The 18,534-nt window shown below is 34.6% G+C and overlaps 1 protein-coding gene across 7 annotated transcripts in view; it reads left to right on the top strand.

Annotated features, from left to right (window-relative positions):
* TRAPPC8 (trafficking protein particle complex subunit 8) overlaps positions 1 to 18,534 on the top strand; it is a 91,621-nt gene that overhangs the window by 5,866 nt on the left and 67,221 nt on the right. For all 7 annotated transcript variants that reach the window (XR_014807821.1, XR_014807820.1, XR_014807819.1 and 4 more), the window contains exons 2-5: positions 1,642 to 1,836; positions 13,166 to 13,255; positions 14,071 to 14,245; positions 16,381 to 16,534. Coding sequence is in view for 4 of the 7 variants with exons in the window: in XM_021096212.2 (XP_020951871.2) it covers positions 1,642 to 1,836; positions 13,166 to 13,255; positions 14,071 to 14,245; positions 16,381 to 16,534 (614 nt within the window). In the remaining 3 variants the exon portion in view is untranslated. The remainder of the gene's footprint in view (positions 1 to 1,641; positions 1,837 to 13,165; positions 13,256 to 14,070; positions 14,246 to 16,380; positions 16,535 to 18,534) is intronic.

Below are 18,534 nucleotides of genomic sequence, written 5' to 3'. Positions count from 1 at the left end.
TATTGTCTTTTGTCTTTTTAGGGCTGCACCTGCAGCATAAGGCTAGGGGTCTAATCGGAGCTGTAGTTGCTGGTCTGTGCCACAGCCACAGCAACGAGGGATCTGAGCCACGTCTGAGACCTGCACCACAGCTCATGGCAACGCCAGATCCTTAACCCACTGAGCAAGGCCAGGGATTGAACCCGCAACCTCATGGTTCCTAGTCGGATTTGTTAACCATGGAGCCACGACGGGAACTCCTGTAGTATTTTTAAAAAGATTTTTGTCTTAGGTTTTTTAATTAAAAATTTAGAAGTCAGCAGAGAGGACACACAGGAAATTTAGGAAGACAGTTTTTAATGGCTGTAATTTTATTTAAAACATAGGCAGGCCAGAACTTAAAAGTTTGGTTTAAAGCATTTTCCATTGGGGAAAAAATATCTTTTATTAGTGGATAGGTACCGAAAGTCAGTTTTCCAGAATTGGCTAGTATTTGTATATGATGATCCATGATGTACTTAAAATTGAGTATGTTGTACATGCTGCCTCCATCACTTCTTGAGCACTTTACTGTATGTTATGTGTCAGGTACAGGCTGAGAGCTTTATACTTACTGTATCTTCTAACAGTATCTCACCTAAATCCTTAAAATAACTGTGTGAAGTAGGTTATTTTCTTCACATCTTACAGAGGAAGAAATTGAAGCCCAGAAGAGTTTAAAAGTTGTTTAGGATAGCCCAGTTAATAACTGGTGGGTTGGGATTTCAAATAAAGTCAAACTCCAAAAGTTGGGGAGTCAGTACAGTGGACTGCTTACAATACTACTATGGGACGTAATCATCTCATCTGCTTATATTTATAAGAAAAAAATATATGCTCGCATTTCCTACTCTGCACTTGGGCACTGTCTTGGTACAGTCGCCTGAGAGCCTGTTCTCTGGACTTAAAGCTCTGAACCACTGGTTATAAATCCCATAGATTTGAGACAAAGCCTATATAGTAGGGAGGAGGCAGGAGGTATTGGGTTAGGAGAAGGGATCTGGGCAATGATTTTTTTTTTTTTTTCTTTGTAATAGACTTTTTTTTTTTTAAAGAGCAGATTAAATTCATAGGAAAATTGAGAAGAAAAGTACAGAGAGTTCTCGCATGCCCACTGTTCTAACGTGGACCCAGCCAAAGTAGGCATTGATTTTTATGATAGTAGAATGGGGGCTGAAGATGTAGCCTCATGATTGGGGAAGCTGGGAAGTCTGCATGCAGCATTTAATTCCCCTTTCTTCCCTTTTACTGTGTTCATTGTTGATGCCATGGACCCTGAAATGCCCTCAACCAACCTTAGGGTGAGGTGAGAGAGATTTGATATGGATGGTCATTGGTTCCTGGCAGCTCCAAACATAAGAGGAAGGAAAGGATGTAGAGTAGAGCAGTTGTGAGCAGTAGTGTTGCGGGAGAGGAATTTTAGACTGTCTCACTAGCCCTTTTGGTATATAAGGAAATGTTGTCAGTTGTATTCTGGAAGACTGTACCACTTGGAATTTCTGGTTTCTGAATTAGGCATTCTTTTTGCTTGTAAACCATTAACCCAATTTTTAAATTGTTATAATAGTTGGCTTGTTATGCTTTGTATAGAATTAATTTCAAGTTTTTTTCTTTTTTTTTAAGTTCATATGAGAGATCCCAATAATCAGCTTCATGTAATTAAAAATTTGAAGATAGCAGTAAGCAACATTATTACCCAACCACCTCAACCTGGAGCCATTCGGAAGCTTTTGAATGATGTTGTTTCTAGCAGTCAGCCTGCAGAAGGATTAGTAGCTAATGTGATTACAGCAGGAGATTATGACCTCAACATCAGTGGTATGTAATAAGATTTATTATTATTTTTTAAATGAAGTTTTCTTTTGTTAGAAAAGGTAATTATGTAACTTGGAAATTATTCGGCAAACATTCAAGCTCTCTTACTGAGAGCTAGAGCCTGGGAATACAGTGTTGAAAAAGAACAGTCTTTGCCTTTAAGGGGTTATAATCAAGTAAGTTGGCAGCCATTCAAATAACTGAATTAAATGATTTCATTTTTCTTTGAATGCAGTGTTGAAAAAAACAGTCTTTGTTTTTAAGAGGTTATAATCAAGTAAGCAGGCAGCCATTCAAATAACTCTGAATTACATGATTTCATTTTACTTTTTCATAGTGGAAAAAATTTGTTTTATAGTTCTAATTGTAAAGTTAATATAAGCTTCATGAGGGCAGGAACTTGGGCTGTTTATTTTATCCCCAGTATCTGAAGTAATTCCTAGAACATATGCATAAAAATATTTCTCGAATGAAAGAACAGTAGGTAAAAAACAACTACTCTTTTGTGATAATACTATGATTATATAAAAACATTAAATTTATTGTATTTTTTATCTTAGTGTTAAGTGGAGGAAATGTTTATAGTATGTAAATATTTAATCTTAATCTGATTTGAATGGTGAACGGTTTTTCATAATAAGATTGGTAGGTAGAATTACTAGTAATATGTAAAATGAGTTAGCAGTATTTGGTGTGATTCTTTTCCAGTATGGAAAAGACTTAATGGGGGGACTGGGATAGATTTTCAGAGAGGAAAGATTAAAAATGCATCATCTAATTAGGATATTTCAGCAGCTTAATAAAGTAATCTTTAGATCAGTATGATATATTATTTATGTTGTTATCACCCCCTAATTGCATAAAGATTTTCCCAACCATACGAAGAGAATTTAAGTGGTGTACTTTAGATCATGAAATTAGTTGGTTGCACTTGTGTAAAATAGATTTATTTTGTTTAAATGTTCATAATTTTTTTCCTTTTTATGTTATTTTAATTTCAGCAAGATAAGTTAACATTATAATATTAAGTATAGAATATTATGGTATCTTTACAAATAAAAAGAATCCATTTCACGATTTTTTTTTTTCTATTTTGGCTTCCCCATGCATATGGAGTTCCCGGGCCAGGGATCAGATCCAAGTCACAGTTTCAACCTAAGCTGCAGCTGTGGCAACACTGGATCCGTAACCCACTGTGCCAGGCCAGGGACTGACTGATCCTGTGTTCCAGTCCTCCCAAGATACTGCTAATTCAGCTGTGCAAGAGTGGGAACTCTAGGATAGTATTTTAAGCAGTTCCTGGCATAGCTTATTGTTTTCAGTGTGAGGCAAAATTTGCATATTTTTGGGAAAAAGTGATGGAATTTGAACTATTTTGGTCATCAGTGGAAAATTCATGTTGAAGTGTGAATGAAGGTCAATGACTCAAATGCCAGAGTGTCAAGGTTTTTATACTACCATAATTATTAAGTAATTGGATAACTTGAATGTCACTCAGAATGAGTTTTATTCTCTGAAAATGGGATTGGCTAGATTATTTATTAAGGCCTTTTCTATACCTTTAATCTTGTGATTATGTTTTACATTTTTGTTACTCCTGCTAAAGTGTTTATTGATTTCATACTATATGTTTTGTGTTGAGATATAGAGATGATTAAGACATACTATATATAAAACTTCATAGTTATAACAGCTAATAATTATAATATATTCTAACTTCTAGTATCTTAAAGTCACAATACATCATACTAGAGATATGGCATAAGGGTTATGCCAAAGTGCTGAGGGGCATAGAGAGAGGGATTAACTATCATACTAAAATTTTTTTTTTTCTTATATTGCAGATGTCTTTCACTTACTGTATTAAATAGCTCCTTTTGATAATCTGGTCGTATACTCACTTTATTCTTGAGAATTTTTTTTTTTTTTTTACTGTTAGACTATCAATTTTCTTTTTCTTTCTAATCTCATTTTTTAAATTTAATTTACTTTTTAATTTTTTAAGTAGTTATTTCCCCAATACAGTTTTTTTTCCTACTGTACAGCATGGTGACCCAGTTACACATACATGTACACATTCTGTTTTCACACATTATCATGCTCCATCATAAGTGACTAGACATATTTCCCAGTGCTACACAGCAGGATCTCATTGCTAATCCATTCCAAAGGCAATAGTTTGTATCTGTTAACTCCAAGCTCCCCAATAATCTCATTTATTTATTAGAGTTGATTTATAATATTTTGCCCATTTCTTCTGTACAGCATAGTGACCCAGTCCCTCTCTCTCTCTCTTTCTCTCTCTCTCTCTCTCACACACACAACACACACATGTTCTTTTTCTCATACTGTCTTCCATCATGATCTATCCCAAGAGATTTGATATAGTTCCTTGTGCTGTACAGTAGGACCTCATTGCTTATCCATTCTAAATGTAGTAGTTTGCATCTACCAACCCCAGACTCCCAGTCCATCCCACCTCCCTACCCTCTCCCCCTTGGCAGCTACAAGTCTGTTTCTATGTCTGTGAGTCTGTTTCTGTTTTCTAGATAGGTTCATTTGTGCCATATTTTAGCTTCCACATATAAGTGATATCATATGGTATTTGTCTTTCTCTTTCTGACTGACTTCACTTAGTATGGGAATCTCTAGTTGCATTCAGAGAAATTTTCTTATATTGTTAACATCTTCCCTGTTTTTTTCTGTGTTCTTTCTGGAACTATTGTTGGTTAGATAGAGAACTTCCTGAGTTACTTTTCCTATGTTCTTATCTTTTTTCTAATATTGTACATCTCTGTCTTTTTGTTTCACATCCTGGGGGATGTCATTGGTTTCATCTTTCAACCCAGCTATTGAATTTCAAATGTTCACTGTCTTTTTTTTTTTTTTTTTTTTTAACTTTCTTTGCTTTCTGGATTTCCCTTTTGGTACCGTGATGTTTCATGTTGTGGTATCTTAACTCTGAGGATGTTAGTAAATTGTTGTTGACTTCTTTTGGTTTTTAAGTTTTCTTTTATCCTGTGCTTTTTCTTTCATTTGTATTATTTTTCAGTCTGTTTTGATTTCTTTTTCATATTGGAAACTTCCCTTATATGCCTGCTGAGCCCTTGGCATTATTTTCTGTTTCAAATTGAGGCATTAAAATCCTGATTGGGCATAAAAAAGTTTGTTAGCTTGTGGACTTCTTTATTAAGTCGTGAGTCTGTGAATAGGCTTGAGGGTTGCCCAGTTTTTATTAATCATAATTCTTTTATTTGGGGCCACTTAATAGTTCTAGAGAAAGATTCTTAAATCTGATGTCTGGTTGTCTGTATACTTGGGGTGGGCTTATTTATCCTTTTAGAGTCTATTAAAGTGGTTTGTTATAGTTTATAGGAACAATGTGGTCATGAGTTGGTTGTGAGAAGTTTTATATAATTATATTACTTAATATCCTCAGGTCCCTACTCTCAATAGGGACATCTCAATATAGGGAAAGATTCAGTACTATTTACCCTTAAAAGTGGGTGGAGGCACTACTATAGGTACTACTAATCTTGTAGGCAGATTTTCAAAAAGAACCACAAGTGGTTAGGATAAACTGTAGAAGAAGAAAACAGTTGCTTCAGCTTCTTTCCCTGCTACCTTAAGGCACCTCTCTTTAGTTTTACTGTTATGTTGTTATCGTTATGTTGTTCCTGAAGACCGGGAGTGTGACATGATGAAGTATTGAATTCATTTTAACAAAATTCTATTGTAACAGAATAATACTTTGGAGATTTAAGAGTGGCTTTATCCATTTTAAGTAAGATTAACTCTCTATTTGTCGGAAATACACTTCTGGCTTTTACCATTAATGTGAGTCAGCATACTTTTCACCCATTCTATTTATGAAAATCAGGTTAGATATTTACCTCATAGGCTTAGTTTAACAGTGCCATGTTTTCTTTCTTCTTCTTTTTTTCTTTTTTTTTGTCTTTTTAGGGCTGCACCTGAGGCATATGGAGGTTCCCAGGCTTGTGGTCGAGTAGGAGCTGCAGCTGCAGGCCTATCCCTAGCCACAGCACCGCCAGATCCGAGCTGCATGTGCGACCTACACCACAGCTCACGGCAACCCCGGATCCTTAACCCACTGAGCGAGGCCAGGGATTGATCCTGCGTCTTCATGGATACTAGTCAGATTCGTTTCCACTGAGCCACAATGGGAACTCCAACAGTTTCATGTTTTCTTCATTAGATTGGTCAACTAAAGCTATTGTTCTTGGTACAATAATTGGTAAGACACACTGATGGAATAGGAAGAATCCTCATTGTATATAGACATTTCCTGTGGTGGTCTCTGTTTTCCAGATCTTTCACACTCTACTCCTTGCATATTTTTTTTTCCTACTCAGCTACTACTTTTTTGTATGTGTTTCAGTTAATATATCTGTCTGAATTTTCTAAAGTGGTGATAACTTTTGTTATCTATTCTATCATCTGTTGTCTATTATGTTCACTCTTGATTTGTAGGATTACTTGCTAAATCCAGGCATTGTGCTCAAATTGTATAATTTGGTCTGCACCTTGTTTTGATAGGAAAGAACATATTTTCTCCCCTTTAAATATGTAGTATACTTTTTCTGATTGCCTTTTTATTGATTGCTGTTATTCTGAAAGATACCATGAAACTTCAGTGAATAGTCATGTGTAAAAAAGTATTTTAAAAGATTTTGTTTAGGAGTTCCCGTCGTGGCGCAGTGGTTAACGAATCCGACTAGGAACCATGAGATCACGGGTTCGATCCCTGCCCTTGCTCAGTGGGTTAACAATCTGGTGTTGCCGTGACTGTGGTGTAGGTTGCAGACAAGGCTCGGATCCCGCGTTGCTGTGGCTCTGGCGTAGGCTGGGGGCTGCAACTCCGATTCAACCCCTAGCCTGGGAACCTCCATATGCTGCAGGAGCGGCCCAAAGAAATAGCAAAAAAGACAAAAAAAAAAAAAAAAAAGATTTTGTTTAAATATTCTTTAGTATTTTTCCCTAGATTTTTACTTAAAATCAAAACTCACAAAGAACCCTTTTAAAAAGTGACATTTATTTAAAATGCGGTAGTGCAAGAATAGGAACTTAGTGCCTTTTTTTTTTTCTAGTATCTTGATATATTTTTCTATTTTTCATTCTAGGAATTATTTATCATTTACTAATTACTTTGAACTATGAGAAAGTGGAAGAATGATGAAATTGCCTGGGATGATGTAGTAGTAAAATAAATCATCACTACTGCGTCATCCTTCAGTTTTAAATTTTGTATTGCATCTTTTTTCAGGAAGTTATGAAAGAAGTCTGGAGATACCATCTTTTTAGTCAACATCTTTTTCTTCTTTGTTTTTCATTAAACATAGTTGAGAATTGATCATTTTTAGCCCATTTTGGCAAAGAAAATGGACAATGAAAGACACAGTTGGTCATAATTATTAGATAATCAGAAGATGAATCCAGTGAAATACAGCATTTTAGACTAACACTATCTAGTAGAAATATGTAAGCCATTTACATTATTTTCAGTGTTCTGTAGATGCATTAAAAAATAAAAAGAAACAGGTGAAATGAATATTAATATATTAATTTTTAATTAATAATAAACATATTATTAATTATGTATGTGTGTAATTTCAACATAGAATCAATGGAAATTTTTATTTTTTTTTGTATTGTCTTTGAAATTGTGTATTTTATACCTACAACACACCTCATTTCAGACAAGCCACATTTCAGGTGCCTAATAGCCACATGTGGCTAGTGACCACCCCTTATTGGACTCTGATGACAGTGGTAAAATTGATAATATATGGAAATCGTAGTCTCTCTGTGTCCAGATGATGATATCTAGAAAGTTTTTCTCAAATTCAAGAATTGATGAGTGAGCAGTGTATTGCTGAGAACAAAAAGAGAATATAATATTTTCATCCAGTTAATCACTAATTTAGTGGGAAGGACTTCATACAATATTTTGAGACAATAACCCAGACCATTCTATTTTGTTAAAGGACATTTGACTGTATTCTTTCATTTTTTATGATGTTTATGTTACAGACTTGTAAGTAGACAAATGGTGAAAGCAGATATATATAAGAAAGTAATTGGAAGGAATTAGATGATGTAGAAATGAAAAATTCATTGGCTTGCCATTCTATTTGCTATTTAGAAGTCTAAAAAATGAAGATATTTTGCAGTGATGGAGCAAACAAAAATGACCTTTTGTTTCAGCAAAATTATGATCCAACATGTTTTCCTAAAATGTTTCACCTTGGCTGTTCAAGTGCAGGAAGAACCAGAAGTAGTGATAAACTAGAAGTTGTTAGAGATGTATTTGAATCTGAAATTGGTATTTACATGATGGTCATTTTCTAGGTTTATGCATGATAATTGATGAACAGTTAGTTGCATTCAAGGAATGTTCCTAATTGTGACATATATCTTTAAAACCAGGAAAATATGGAATACAGTTGGAGTTTGCTATGTTTAAATTCTTTTTCTTTTTGTCTTTTTGCCTTTTCTAGGGCCACACCCATGGCATATGGAGGTTCCCAGGCTAGGGCTCTAATTGGAGCCACAGCAATGCCGGATCCTTAACTCAATGAGCGAGGCCAGGGATCAACCCGAAACCTCATGGTTCCATGTCACATTCATTAACCACTGAGCCACAATGGAACTCCTGCTATGTTTAAGTTCTTAACTAAAATTTGTAAAAAATTTGTTTTTATTCTTTTTTTCTTTTTTGTCTTTTTGCCTTTCCTAGGGCCGCTCCCATGGCATATGGAGGTTCCCAGGCTAGGGGTCCAATTGGAGCTGTAGCTGCCGGCCTACACCAGAGCCACAGCAATGTGGGATCCAAGCCGTGTCTGAGACCTACACCACAGCTCACTCAGTGCCAGATCCTTAACCCACTGAGCGAGGCCAGGGATTGAACCCGCAACCTCATGGTTCCTAGTCGGATTCGTTAACCACTGAGCCACGACAGGAACTCCAAGGTTTTATTCTTAACTCTAAATAATTTGTAAAATGAATTGAAAATACAGTAAAATATCAAGGGTTAAGTAGATCTAGATAGTAAATGCACTGTTTTTCCTGATATACTGAGGGTTAAAAGGAATGTAATTTCAAAAAAGGAGATTTTAAAAAAATCTCCTGTGGTAGGAATTTAATAATTGAGCATAAGTAATCATGATTCTCATCTCTTTAGAATATCTTGATTTTTGCTTATTTTTCTGAAACACTTAATTAGAAATAATCTCCTCAAGAATAGTTCTCAAGGGTGTTGTTAAAATACAGGGTTGGGGAGTTCCCGTCGTGGCGCAGTGGTTAACGAATCCGACTAGGAACCATGAGGTTGCGGGTTCGGTCCCTGCCCTTGCTCAGTGGGTTAACGATCCGGCGTTGCCGTGAGCTGTGGTGTAGGTTGCAGACGCGGCTTGGATCCCGCGTTGCTGTGGTTCTGGCGTAGGCCAGTGGCTACAGCTCCTATTTGACCCCTAGCCTGGGAACCTCCATATGCCGCGGGAGTGGCCCAAGAAATAGCAAAAAGACAAAACAAACAAACAAAAAAAGATTAAAAAAAAAAATACAGGGTTGGAATTTCTTATTCATATTATTTAATATTATTTATGATTTGCAAAATGCTCATAAATTTTATATGAGTTCTGGTTTCAGTTTGTTGTGGTTTTTGTAGTCTTAAGATCCTCTGAATTAAACCATATATTCTGAAAATCACTGTGTTTAGTGTTAAGTATTTTTGACCTTGAGGCTGTTTGTTTATTGAATTAAATAATTATATGACATCTAATTATCTGATTTTTTTTCCCTTGAATATTTTCATTCTGGAGTATGTTAAGTTTTGGTATATCTACTACTCTTTATCTAAAGTTATAGATTGAGTGCCAACATTATGTGGAATTTGCAGGTTTTTAAAAATTTTTTTTTTTTAGTATTTTTTTAGTCTGAATATTGGCTTTCTGGTACTTTCAATTTTTGTGACTAAAAATATGTGATTTATCTGTAATATTTATATTTAGGATAGCTAGTCTTTCTCACTTACGGAGTTAGGGTTACAAATGATAATATTTGGTTTCAATAGAAGGAGGATCAGAGTTGTTCTAGCTCTAGCTCACTGCAGGCAGCCCTTGTTAGATATGTACTGGAATACTCATAACTGTGTCCCAAGTTCCTGGCGCTAAGAAGGGAACAAAGGAGGAATTGGAGAGAGAGAGGGTTGCATTTTGTGAATGTGGGTAGTGGACAGAGCATTATGTTGTTTTTAAGCTCTTGCTGATTTCCTTACCCTTCCTTGACAATGCAAAGTACATTCTGCATAGAGAAACTTTACCTAGTAGGATAGCATGGTCGCTGTTTCAGTTCCAAAGAACATGTAGAGGTGGAAAGGAATATGAGCAAAATACTGATGTCATCCCAAAATAAGTACAAGAGAACTTTAAGGGAAGAGAATTGTTACTAAATGTTAGTCTTTTGTTAATCTAAAAAATTTAAACTCATTTTTTTTCTACTTTCTGCAAAAGTGTCACTTGAAAAGGCAAAAAGAGAAGGATTCCCTAGACGTCTTGGCTAGTAAACAGAGAGGTCTTCTTAATTAGCCCTTCAGGGAAACATGTGGATGAAAAAAAAACTTAACCTCCTCAACCTGGTGTGTGACCTACCTGAGGATAAAACCCACTTCTGCCATATATATTTAGAAAATGTTCCTTTGCTTCTTATATACTTTAAGTACCTAGTGTTTTCTTGTACCAGAATTTAGAAAGTATTATTTCAGTTTAAGAACTGCTATATGCATGAATTTGCTTTTTTGTTTTAATTTAATTTTTCATTATGTGGATGTTTATATTGTTCCAAAGTAAAACCATAAGACAAAGTACATTCACAGAACTCTAACTTCTGTTCCAGACCTTTCCCCTTTCTCATTTCTTCTTTTTCTTACACATGGTGGCATTTGTTAGATTTGTCCTTCTGTTATTTTTCTTTGAGAATATAAGCTAATTCATGTGTGACTTTTTATATTGTCTTCCCTTTCTTTCACAAAAATGCATACTTTCTGCTGTTCCTTTTTTTCACTCAGTATATCCTGGGAACACTTTATAGTGATATATGGAGATTTTCCCCTTTCCCTTAAAGCTGCATAGTGTATCTGTTTATTGTATGTATCATGGTTTATTTAACCAGTCCTCTCCTGATGGACATGTGTGGTTTCTAGTCTTTTATTACAGATAGTGTCGCAATGAATAGCTATTTTGAAAAGAACTAATTTGTTTATTCAGAAATCCCCAACCCATCATGAAACAAGTCCCTTTTCATATGTCTGCAATGTACCTGTTATTCGTTAAATTTAAGCATCATTGGAGCAACATAGTAAATAGAAAAATAGAATCTATAAAGTCATTTCCTCCATCTGTGAAGATTTCTTCTTATTTAACCAAAATTTTCATCAATTTTTGTATTTTCTTTTCTTGCCACTCATACACTAATTTTCAAGATAAGGATTAATTTTGACTGATTTGGAGGGAAGATTTATTTACTGCTTGGTAAGAAAATTGGTTTCCTGTTCTAACAGAGCCTCTCATTTATTCTCCAGTTTTTGCCACTTTTATATATATATATTACTATATATATATATACTTTATATATATATAGTAATATTTCTGAGAATGTTTTTCCTCTTCTAGAGCAATGAACATGAGATTTCGTAGTAATAGCCCTCCTAAACAATATATGGATTATTCTCATAAGGCATTTGTTGGAATGAAAGGTTTTTTTGTATATATGGCACCAGGTTTGATATACTATTGAGTATCTAGATGAATAGATTTTTTTTTTCCCTAACCTTCCCAGTTGTTTAATATAGTATGATAATATGAACGGAAAATATATTTGCTATGTTTTCAGCGATTCCAAGAGTAAAACCAAAAGTACATAAGATTTTGTAGTCAGCATAAGTAACTAGGAATGGAGTATCCTTTTAGTAAAACTGTGATTTAGATAATTTGTTTAAAACTTAGTGAAATGACTAAGTTTAACTAAATTTAAATTTTTAAAAAGTTAGAATAGGGTATTCTCATTGTGGGTCAGTAGTAACGAACTTGACTGGTATCCATGAGGATGCGGGTTTGATCCCTGGTCTTGCTTAGTGGGTTAAGGATTTGGCATTGCCGTGAGCTGTGGTGTAGGTCACAGACGTGGCTCAGATCTCACTCACATTGCTGTGGCTGTGGCATAGGTCGTCAGCTGCAGCTCTGATTCAGCCTCTAGCCTGGGAACTTCCATGTGCCACATGTGTGGCCCTAAAAAGCAAAATATAATATGTATATTTATGTATATGTGTATATATGTATATAGAATTATTGTATTGTAAAATGCTTAGCATGGAGCAAGAGAGATTTGACATTTTAAGCATCACATTAGGAGTTACTGTGGTGGTGCATTGGTTAAGAAACTAACTGCAGTGGTTTGAATTGCTGCGGAGGCCTGGTTTGATCCCTAGCCTGCCACAGGATCTGCTGTTGTTGCAGCTGCTTTGAGCTTGCAGCTGCAGCTCGGAACAACCCCTGGCCTGGGAACTTCCATATGCCATAGGTGCGGCAATTTAAAAAAAACCAAAATCTCACATTGTATACATGTATAAAAAAAGTGAAAATACAGGACTTCGTATTTGATTATAAGATAAAGTATGAAAAGGTTTAGTTGCTGTCATACTCAAGTAATCAAATTATAAAGTAGGATTTGTCAGCCTCATCGCTATTGACATTTTGAGCCAGATAATTCTTGGGAGCTGGGGAGAGGGCTGTCTTGTTTGCTTCACTGTATTATGTTTTGCATCATTCCTGGCCTATTTCCCTAGATGCCAGTATCACCCCTGTCTTTATCCCTAGTTGTGACAACCCAAAGTATCTCCGGACATAGCCAAATGTTTCCTGGGGGTCACAGTCACTCTTGGTTGAAAACCACTGTTCTGAAGTGATACCGTTTATGAAAAAGAGCTACTTATGACTGCATGGCTAGTGGCAGAGAGAAATTCAGTTCTAAAATCTGGTTATTCACATAAGTAATATTGAAAGCATTAATATGTAAGTTGTGGGATTGTGGTGTAGGTCACTTATTTTTGCAGGTATATATACTGTCATGTATGAATATATTTGTTTTTATGGCTTATCCACCTATGTCACATATACATCTCAAAGCACAAATGGAAAATGATTGTTTATTGCTGGAAGTTATCTTTCATACCTTTTAGGAATATGGATTTGAAGTTTTGTCTTTTGTAAACTGATTCAACTGAGGAATTTTAACTTTTATTTATTGTTAATTTTAGCTACTACTCCATGGTTTGAATCTTACAGAGAGACCTTTCTTCAGTCGATGCCAGCATCAGATCATGAATTTCTGAACCACTATTTAGCATGTATCCTTTGACTCTTAATGTTCTCTTAAAATCAAATGCTTTGAAAGTTATTAATCTTAGAAACAGTTTATACAAAGACCAAATTACTGAGAGGATGTAGAGATGAAAAAATTACTTTTATTGATGATGCTTCAAGTTTTATTGTTTTTGTTACATGACATCCTACATACAGGACTGGTGTAAATAATTTTTGATTAAAAATAAGAATACTAAGGGCTTGCTTATTTTTCTTTATCCTCCAACTTGGAGTATTTCATGCTTAATACATTTTAAGCTATTTTAGAAAGAAAAATGTAAACTGTCAGTGTTAACAGCTTTTGCTGATTGCCTCAAAATTAATTGCTTATGCACAAGCTCATTTAAAAACAGTTTTCCACTTTTTAAGTAACCTATTTTATAGCTATTAATCTCCTTTGATAGTTATGACTTTTTTGTTTTCTTAATGAGATTGCAGAGAAAAGTTGAGGTGGAATAGAGTGTGAAATTGCAATGAGATGGAATGGAGAGGAGTACAACTCAGCAAAGTTGTTCGTTATGGTCATAGTTGCACAATTTTCATATTACTTGTTCTCATTTTCATGCATTTCCTTATCGTGTATGTAAATGATCTAAGAAAAACTGCCAGCAAAAAAATCTTTAAGATTTAGAACCTTGAATTACTTAGAAATATTAAGGAATTTATTTTGTGCTTGCAGGAAAACCTGTAAAATCAGACTTTGCTTTTAGCGTAGAAAATATTTCCCTGAAGTTTTTTTTAATAGGATAATATTTATTACTGAATGTTAAGTGATAATTACCTTAATATGATTTACAAGGCATGTTGGTGGCATCGTCTAGTGAAGCTGAACCTGTGGAACAGTTTTCAAAGTTGTCACAAGAACAGCATCGAATTCAACACAGCAATGACTATTCCTACCCCAAGTGGTTTATACCAAATACACTTAAATATTATGTACTTTTACATGATGTAAGTGCAGGAGATGAACAGAGGTAAGCTTTATTTTTTAAATTTTAAATTATTTCCTGTTAAATGAGTTAATTAATTTGGACATGGCTTAAGTTTTAGATATATTTTTCATCCAAGAAAATAAAAGTTTGTATCTCTTTATTTGGAGTTATGTTCAACAATTACATCATTTTATGTTAGGTTTCATGTGCTTACCCAAACTTTTCTTTCAATATATATTGCTGTTTGTTCAAAAGTACTTGCCGTTTTATACGTATAGGTTTTAGCTGTTATTTCCTATTTTATATAATATCATTTCTCATTTTTTTCCCCTCTTTTCTCTTTCCCAGTTTTCCCCTAACTTTTCATTTCCTGGCTTACAGGCACTTCTTTTTTCACTCTTCACTTTCTCATCACTTTATGTTTTTAGCCTTGATGTTTTTCACAGTCTCAAAAACATCCAAACACTTATTTCTTATGTTCCCTTTAATACTAGTTATTAGTGATTTGCCATAGTCCTTTTATCTTTATGATAAGAGAATGACTTATCTTTAAGAATAAATTCTTGAGGAGTTCCCTGATGGCCTACTGGTTAAGAATTTGGCATTGTCATCGCTGTGGCTCATGTTCTATTCCTGACCTGGGAACTTAATGTATGCCAGAGGCGCAGCCAGAAAAATAAAAAGAAAGGTTTTTGCAAAATAAGATGATATTGAAAGTGGCTTTTGTGGCTTTGCAGATTATTTTGACCTTTGGTTCAGGACGTGGATGAAGTTAATCGTTTGTTTCCAACTGTTACTCTCACATCTCAGAGCTGTTTAGGATATACAATTAAATCATTTCTCACCTTTGTTCTGAGCAGAGGCCATCATATTTTAAATAAATTTTCCTCTGTAAGACCAAAGAATTGTTCTGAGGGTTACCAATTTTCAGGATTTTTTTGACATCATAAACAATCTATAGCCTATTGGATAACGTATATTATATAAATAGAAATAATTTGAACTGGCTATTAAAATTAGTTTCCAGCATTTGGATGTGGTATATATCTTCCATATTGAATGGTTGTAACTAGGATACTTAAGCGGTAATTAAAGTATTAGTTCAGTGGTTCTTATACTTAGCAGTGTCATTTGTAAAGTGAGTAGATGTTTAGTTTATTGTACTTAAGTGTATCTACATACCCATATACTTAAATGTGTATTTATGCAAATTTATAACTATTTTACTTATCCAGGCTTAATTCTATAGTGTGGAATATAACTTGTTTGTTAGGCTTGTTATTTATATAGTATTAGCATCTATATTTGAATATGATATAGAATTATCTGTGTGTGTTTTTGGTATCAGATGAGTGATTGATTAAAAAAACAAACCCTGTTTAAATTAGGTTAGCCCTATGTACCAAAATTTTATTTTCCATCAGAATGTCCTATTTGATTCTTAGGCTGATTTATCACTTGAGTTATCTATCTCCTACCAACTAGCAAGTTTAATGAACTTTAAATAGATCAAAATTTTTTTTTACATCTGGGATTAGCTCATGGATCCAGCTATTACAAATTTTGCAAGGGAAGGTGGATTTTTATGTAATAAATACTTCGGGTGCTTTTCTTGCTTCTCTCTTTGCTTTCTCTGAACTGTATCCCTTTGGAGAGGGCTAAGAGAAGGGTAAATTGTAGCACTGAAAGATGGCTTTTGAAGGGGGGTACTGTACTTTTCTATTTCAACATTTACACTTTTTGATAAATGTTTGTTCTCTAAGAGTTCCTCCAAATCTTACTTTCTGAAGACACTAGTCCACATAGTTGAAAGAGTTTCTGATCTGTAAGTTTGAAGTCGCTCTTTAGAAATTCATAGTGCACGTTACAAATGGAATGCTCTGAGATGTCTGCTGCAGAGAAACTGGTTGGCTTTGTTTATTGTAGTTTCCCAAACTGATTTGACCCCCAGAACTTTCTCTTTGGATAACATAGGATTATCTTGCAAAATTTTATCCCATGAGGCTAGCTAAATTTTGCTTAGGATCATGCTCTTTGTTTTAATTTTTAAAATTATCTTACTTCTCTTCGTTCTGTCTTTTTTGGGGACTACTTAGATGGTTTTTGTATTTTAAAAACTATTATTGCCTAAGGTCTGCTTCCCATTGACTAGAAATTTTTCCATTTTTTAATTTTAGAGCTGAATCAATTTATGAAGAAATGAAACAGAAATATGGAACTCAGGGTTGCTATTTACTTAAAATTAATTCTCGAACATCTAATCGAGCCTCAGATGAGCAGATACCAGATCCTTGGAGTCAGTATCTCCAGAAAAATAGTATTCAAAACCAGGTATATGTAAAAAACAATGAAGCAAACCACAAAAGCTGTATTTCAGTTTTGTAACATAATGGTATCACTGTAGAATTTTTAATGTCTTGGTTGAACTAGTAGAATTACTAGTAGTTATTTTGTGGAATCTGGCTAGTTTTAATCCATCAGCATGTGAACAGTAGGTCAGAAGCTGTTTTATTTTATTTTATTTTTTTGGTCATTTTCTAGGGCCGCTTCTGTGGCATATGGAGGTTCCCAGGCTAGGGGTCGAATCAGAGCTGTGGCTGCCGGCCTACACCACAACCACAGCAATGCGGGATCTGAGCCGCGTCTGCAACCTACACCACAGCTCACAGCAACACCAGATCCTTAACCCACTGAGCAAGGCCAAGGACCGAACCCGCAACCTCATGGTTCCTAGTCAGATTCGTTAACCACTGAGCCACGACGGGAACTCCAGAGAAGCTGTTTTAAATTAAACTGTAATAATCACTTGTATGTATTCCTTTCGGGTATATCAGGGTTAATTAGTCTCTTAAAAGAAGAAAAGTGAATTACACATTAAGAATTGAATTAGATTGGCTAGACATGTAGAGAATAGAATTTTTGTCTTGTACGTTTAATTCATTATGAATGCTTACAGTCAATTGTTTATTATCCACACGCTCTGGGGTTGTCTTCATTTTCAACAGGCTGTTCTCTATGACCAACCTTTTAGAGCTTATACTTTTTGGGTGGGTGGGCTTTTTTCCCTGACTTTCCAGATTTCCCTTTCTTTTGATTTTGCAAGAAGTTTTATTTCTTCCTAATCTACTCTTCTTATCTAGAGTTTTACACTAATGTTAATTGTTTTCTGTTGGCTGATGTGTGTTGGTGTAAGTTTTCACATTCTGTCCAACTTTTGAGATAGAACTTTAGTAGTCAAGATGCCAAGTTCCTATGATTAGTTCAGATAATCAAGAGTTGACTGTTTTTGGTCTAGAAGGATTTCTTAAGTAAATGGAAAATATATTTATATTTTGTACAATTAAACTACATTATACTTTATGTGGTATTATTTTAAGAAATATGAAGTATAAAGTTCATGTAATTTTTGATATTCTAATAAATATTGCTTAATAATTTGTTTATTTGCCTTATTTTTCTATTTTATATTTGGAATTTTTAATCCAGGTACAGTGCTTTACTGATAATTTAACTCACTTCAATACTGAGATAATTGTCGACCTTTAAGATAATGCTGGGGAAAAGTGTCTGAGAGAAGAAGAACCAGTTAGATGTGGAGGAGCGTAATTTTTTAAAATAGTGTTTCAGGGCCACACTCAGAATAGGAACAATATTGAAATATTCAATTTAGAACCCAGCCACCTCCGGTTAGAAAGAGGAACATAAGTCAGATTGTCCAGTTGGAGAACTTTTAACAGAAGACAGAGTTATCAGAAATTCTACAGCTTAGAATCCAAGAAGTCCAGAATTGGAGGATAGTTTAAAGGTTGTCAAACCCAACCGTTATTCTGATGCTTTAATTTGCTTTAAAACTGAATGACCTCATCTAGTGAAAGTACGCACTGTCTTCTCAAGTGACTTCTTCCACATCTGAGCAGTTTTAGAATCAACCAAAAATTTTCTTCCTTTGCTTATACTCAGTCCTGTGGGGACTATATTAGTTTTCCATCAAGACAATTTTCAAATTGTAGAAGATAGATCTCATGTTCCTTTTTAATATTTTTCTAGCCTAAATGTATCGATTTTTTCAACTCTTAAATTTTTTTTAAGACTTTTTTCTTCTGATCACTTTCCTCTTATTAAGTTCTAGTTTATATATTTTCCTCAAAGTGTAGTACTCAGAATAATACCTCATATTTTTAGGTCTCATGGAGTAGTCTGGGTATTTTTAGTTTAATTTTTTTGTTGTTGTTGGCTGAACCAGTGCCCTTTATGCAAGTAAATGTTGCATTGGCTATTTTTCCAAAACACTCCTATATATTCAGAATGCACTCCAACCTATTAACACTGCT

Source organism: Sus scrofa, chromosome 6 (genome assembly GCF_054392235.1).
Source record: "Sus scrofa isolate SSC_HxYL_T2T_F1_AM1 chromosome 6, Sscrofa_HxYL_maternal_Yorkshire_Landrace_v2.0, whole genome shotgun sequence".
In the NCBI taxonomy this organism is placed as follows: Eukaryota; Metazoa; Chordata; class Mammalia; order Artiodactyla; family Suidae; genus Sus; species Sus scrofa.
Note: the sequence above shows the minus strand (reverse complement) of the source record. Positions and strands in the feature narration are given on the sequence as shown.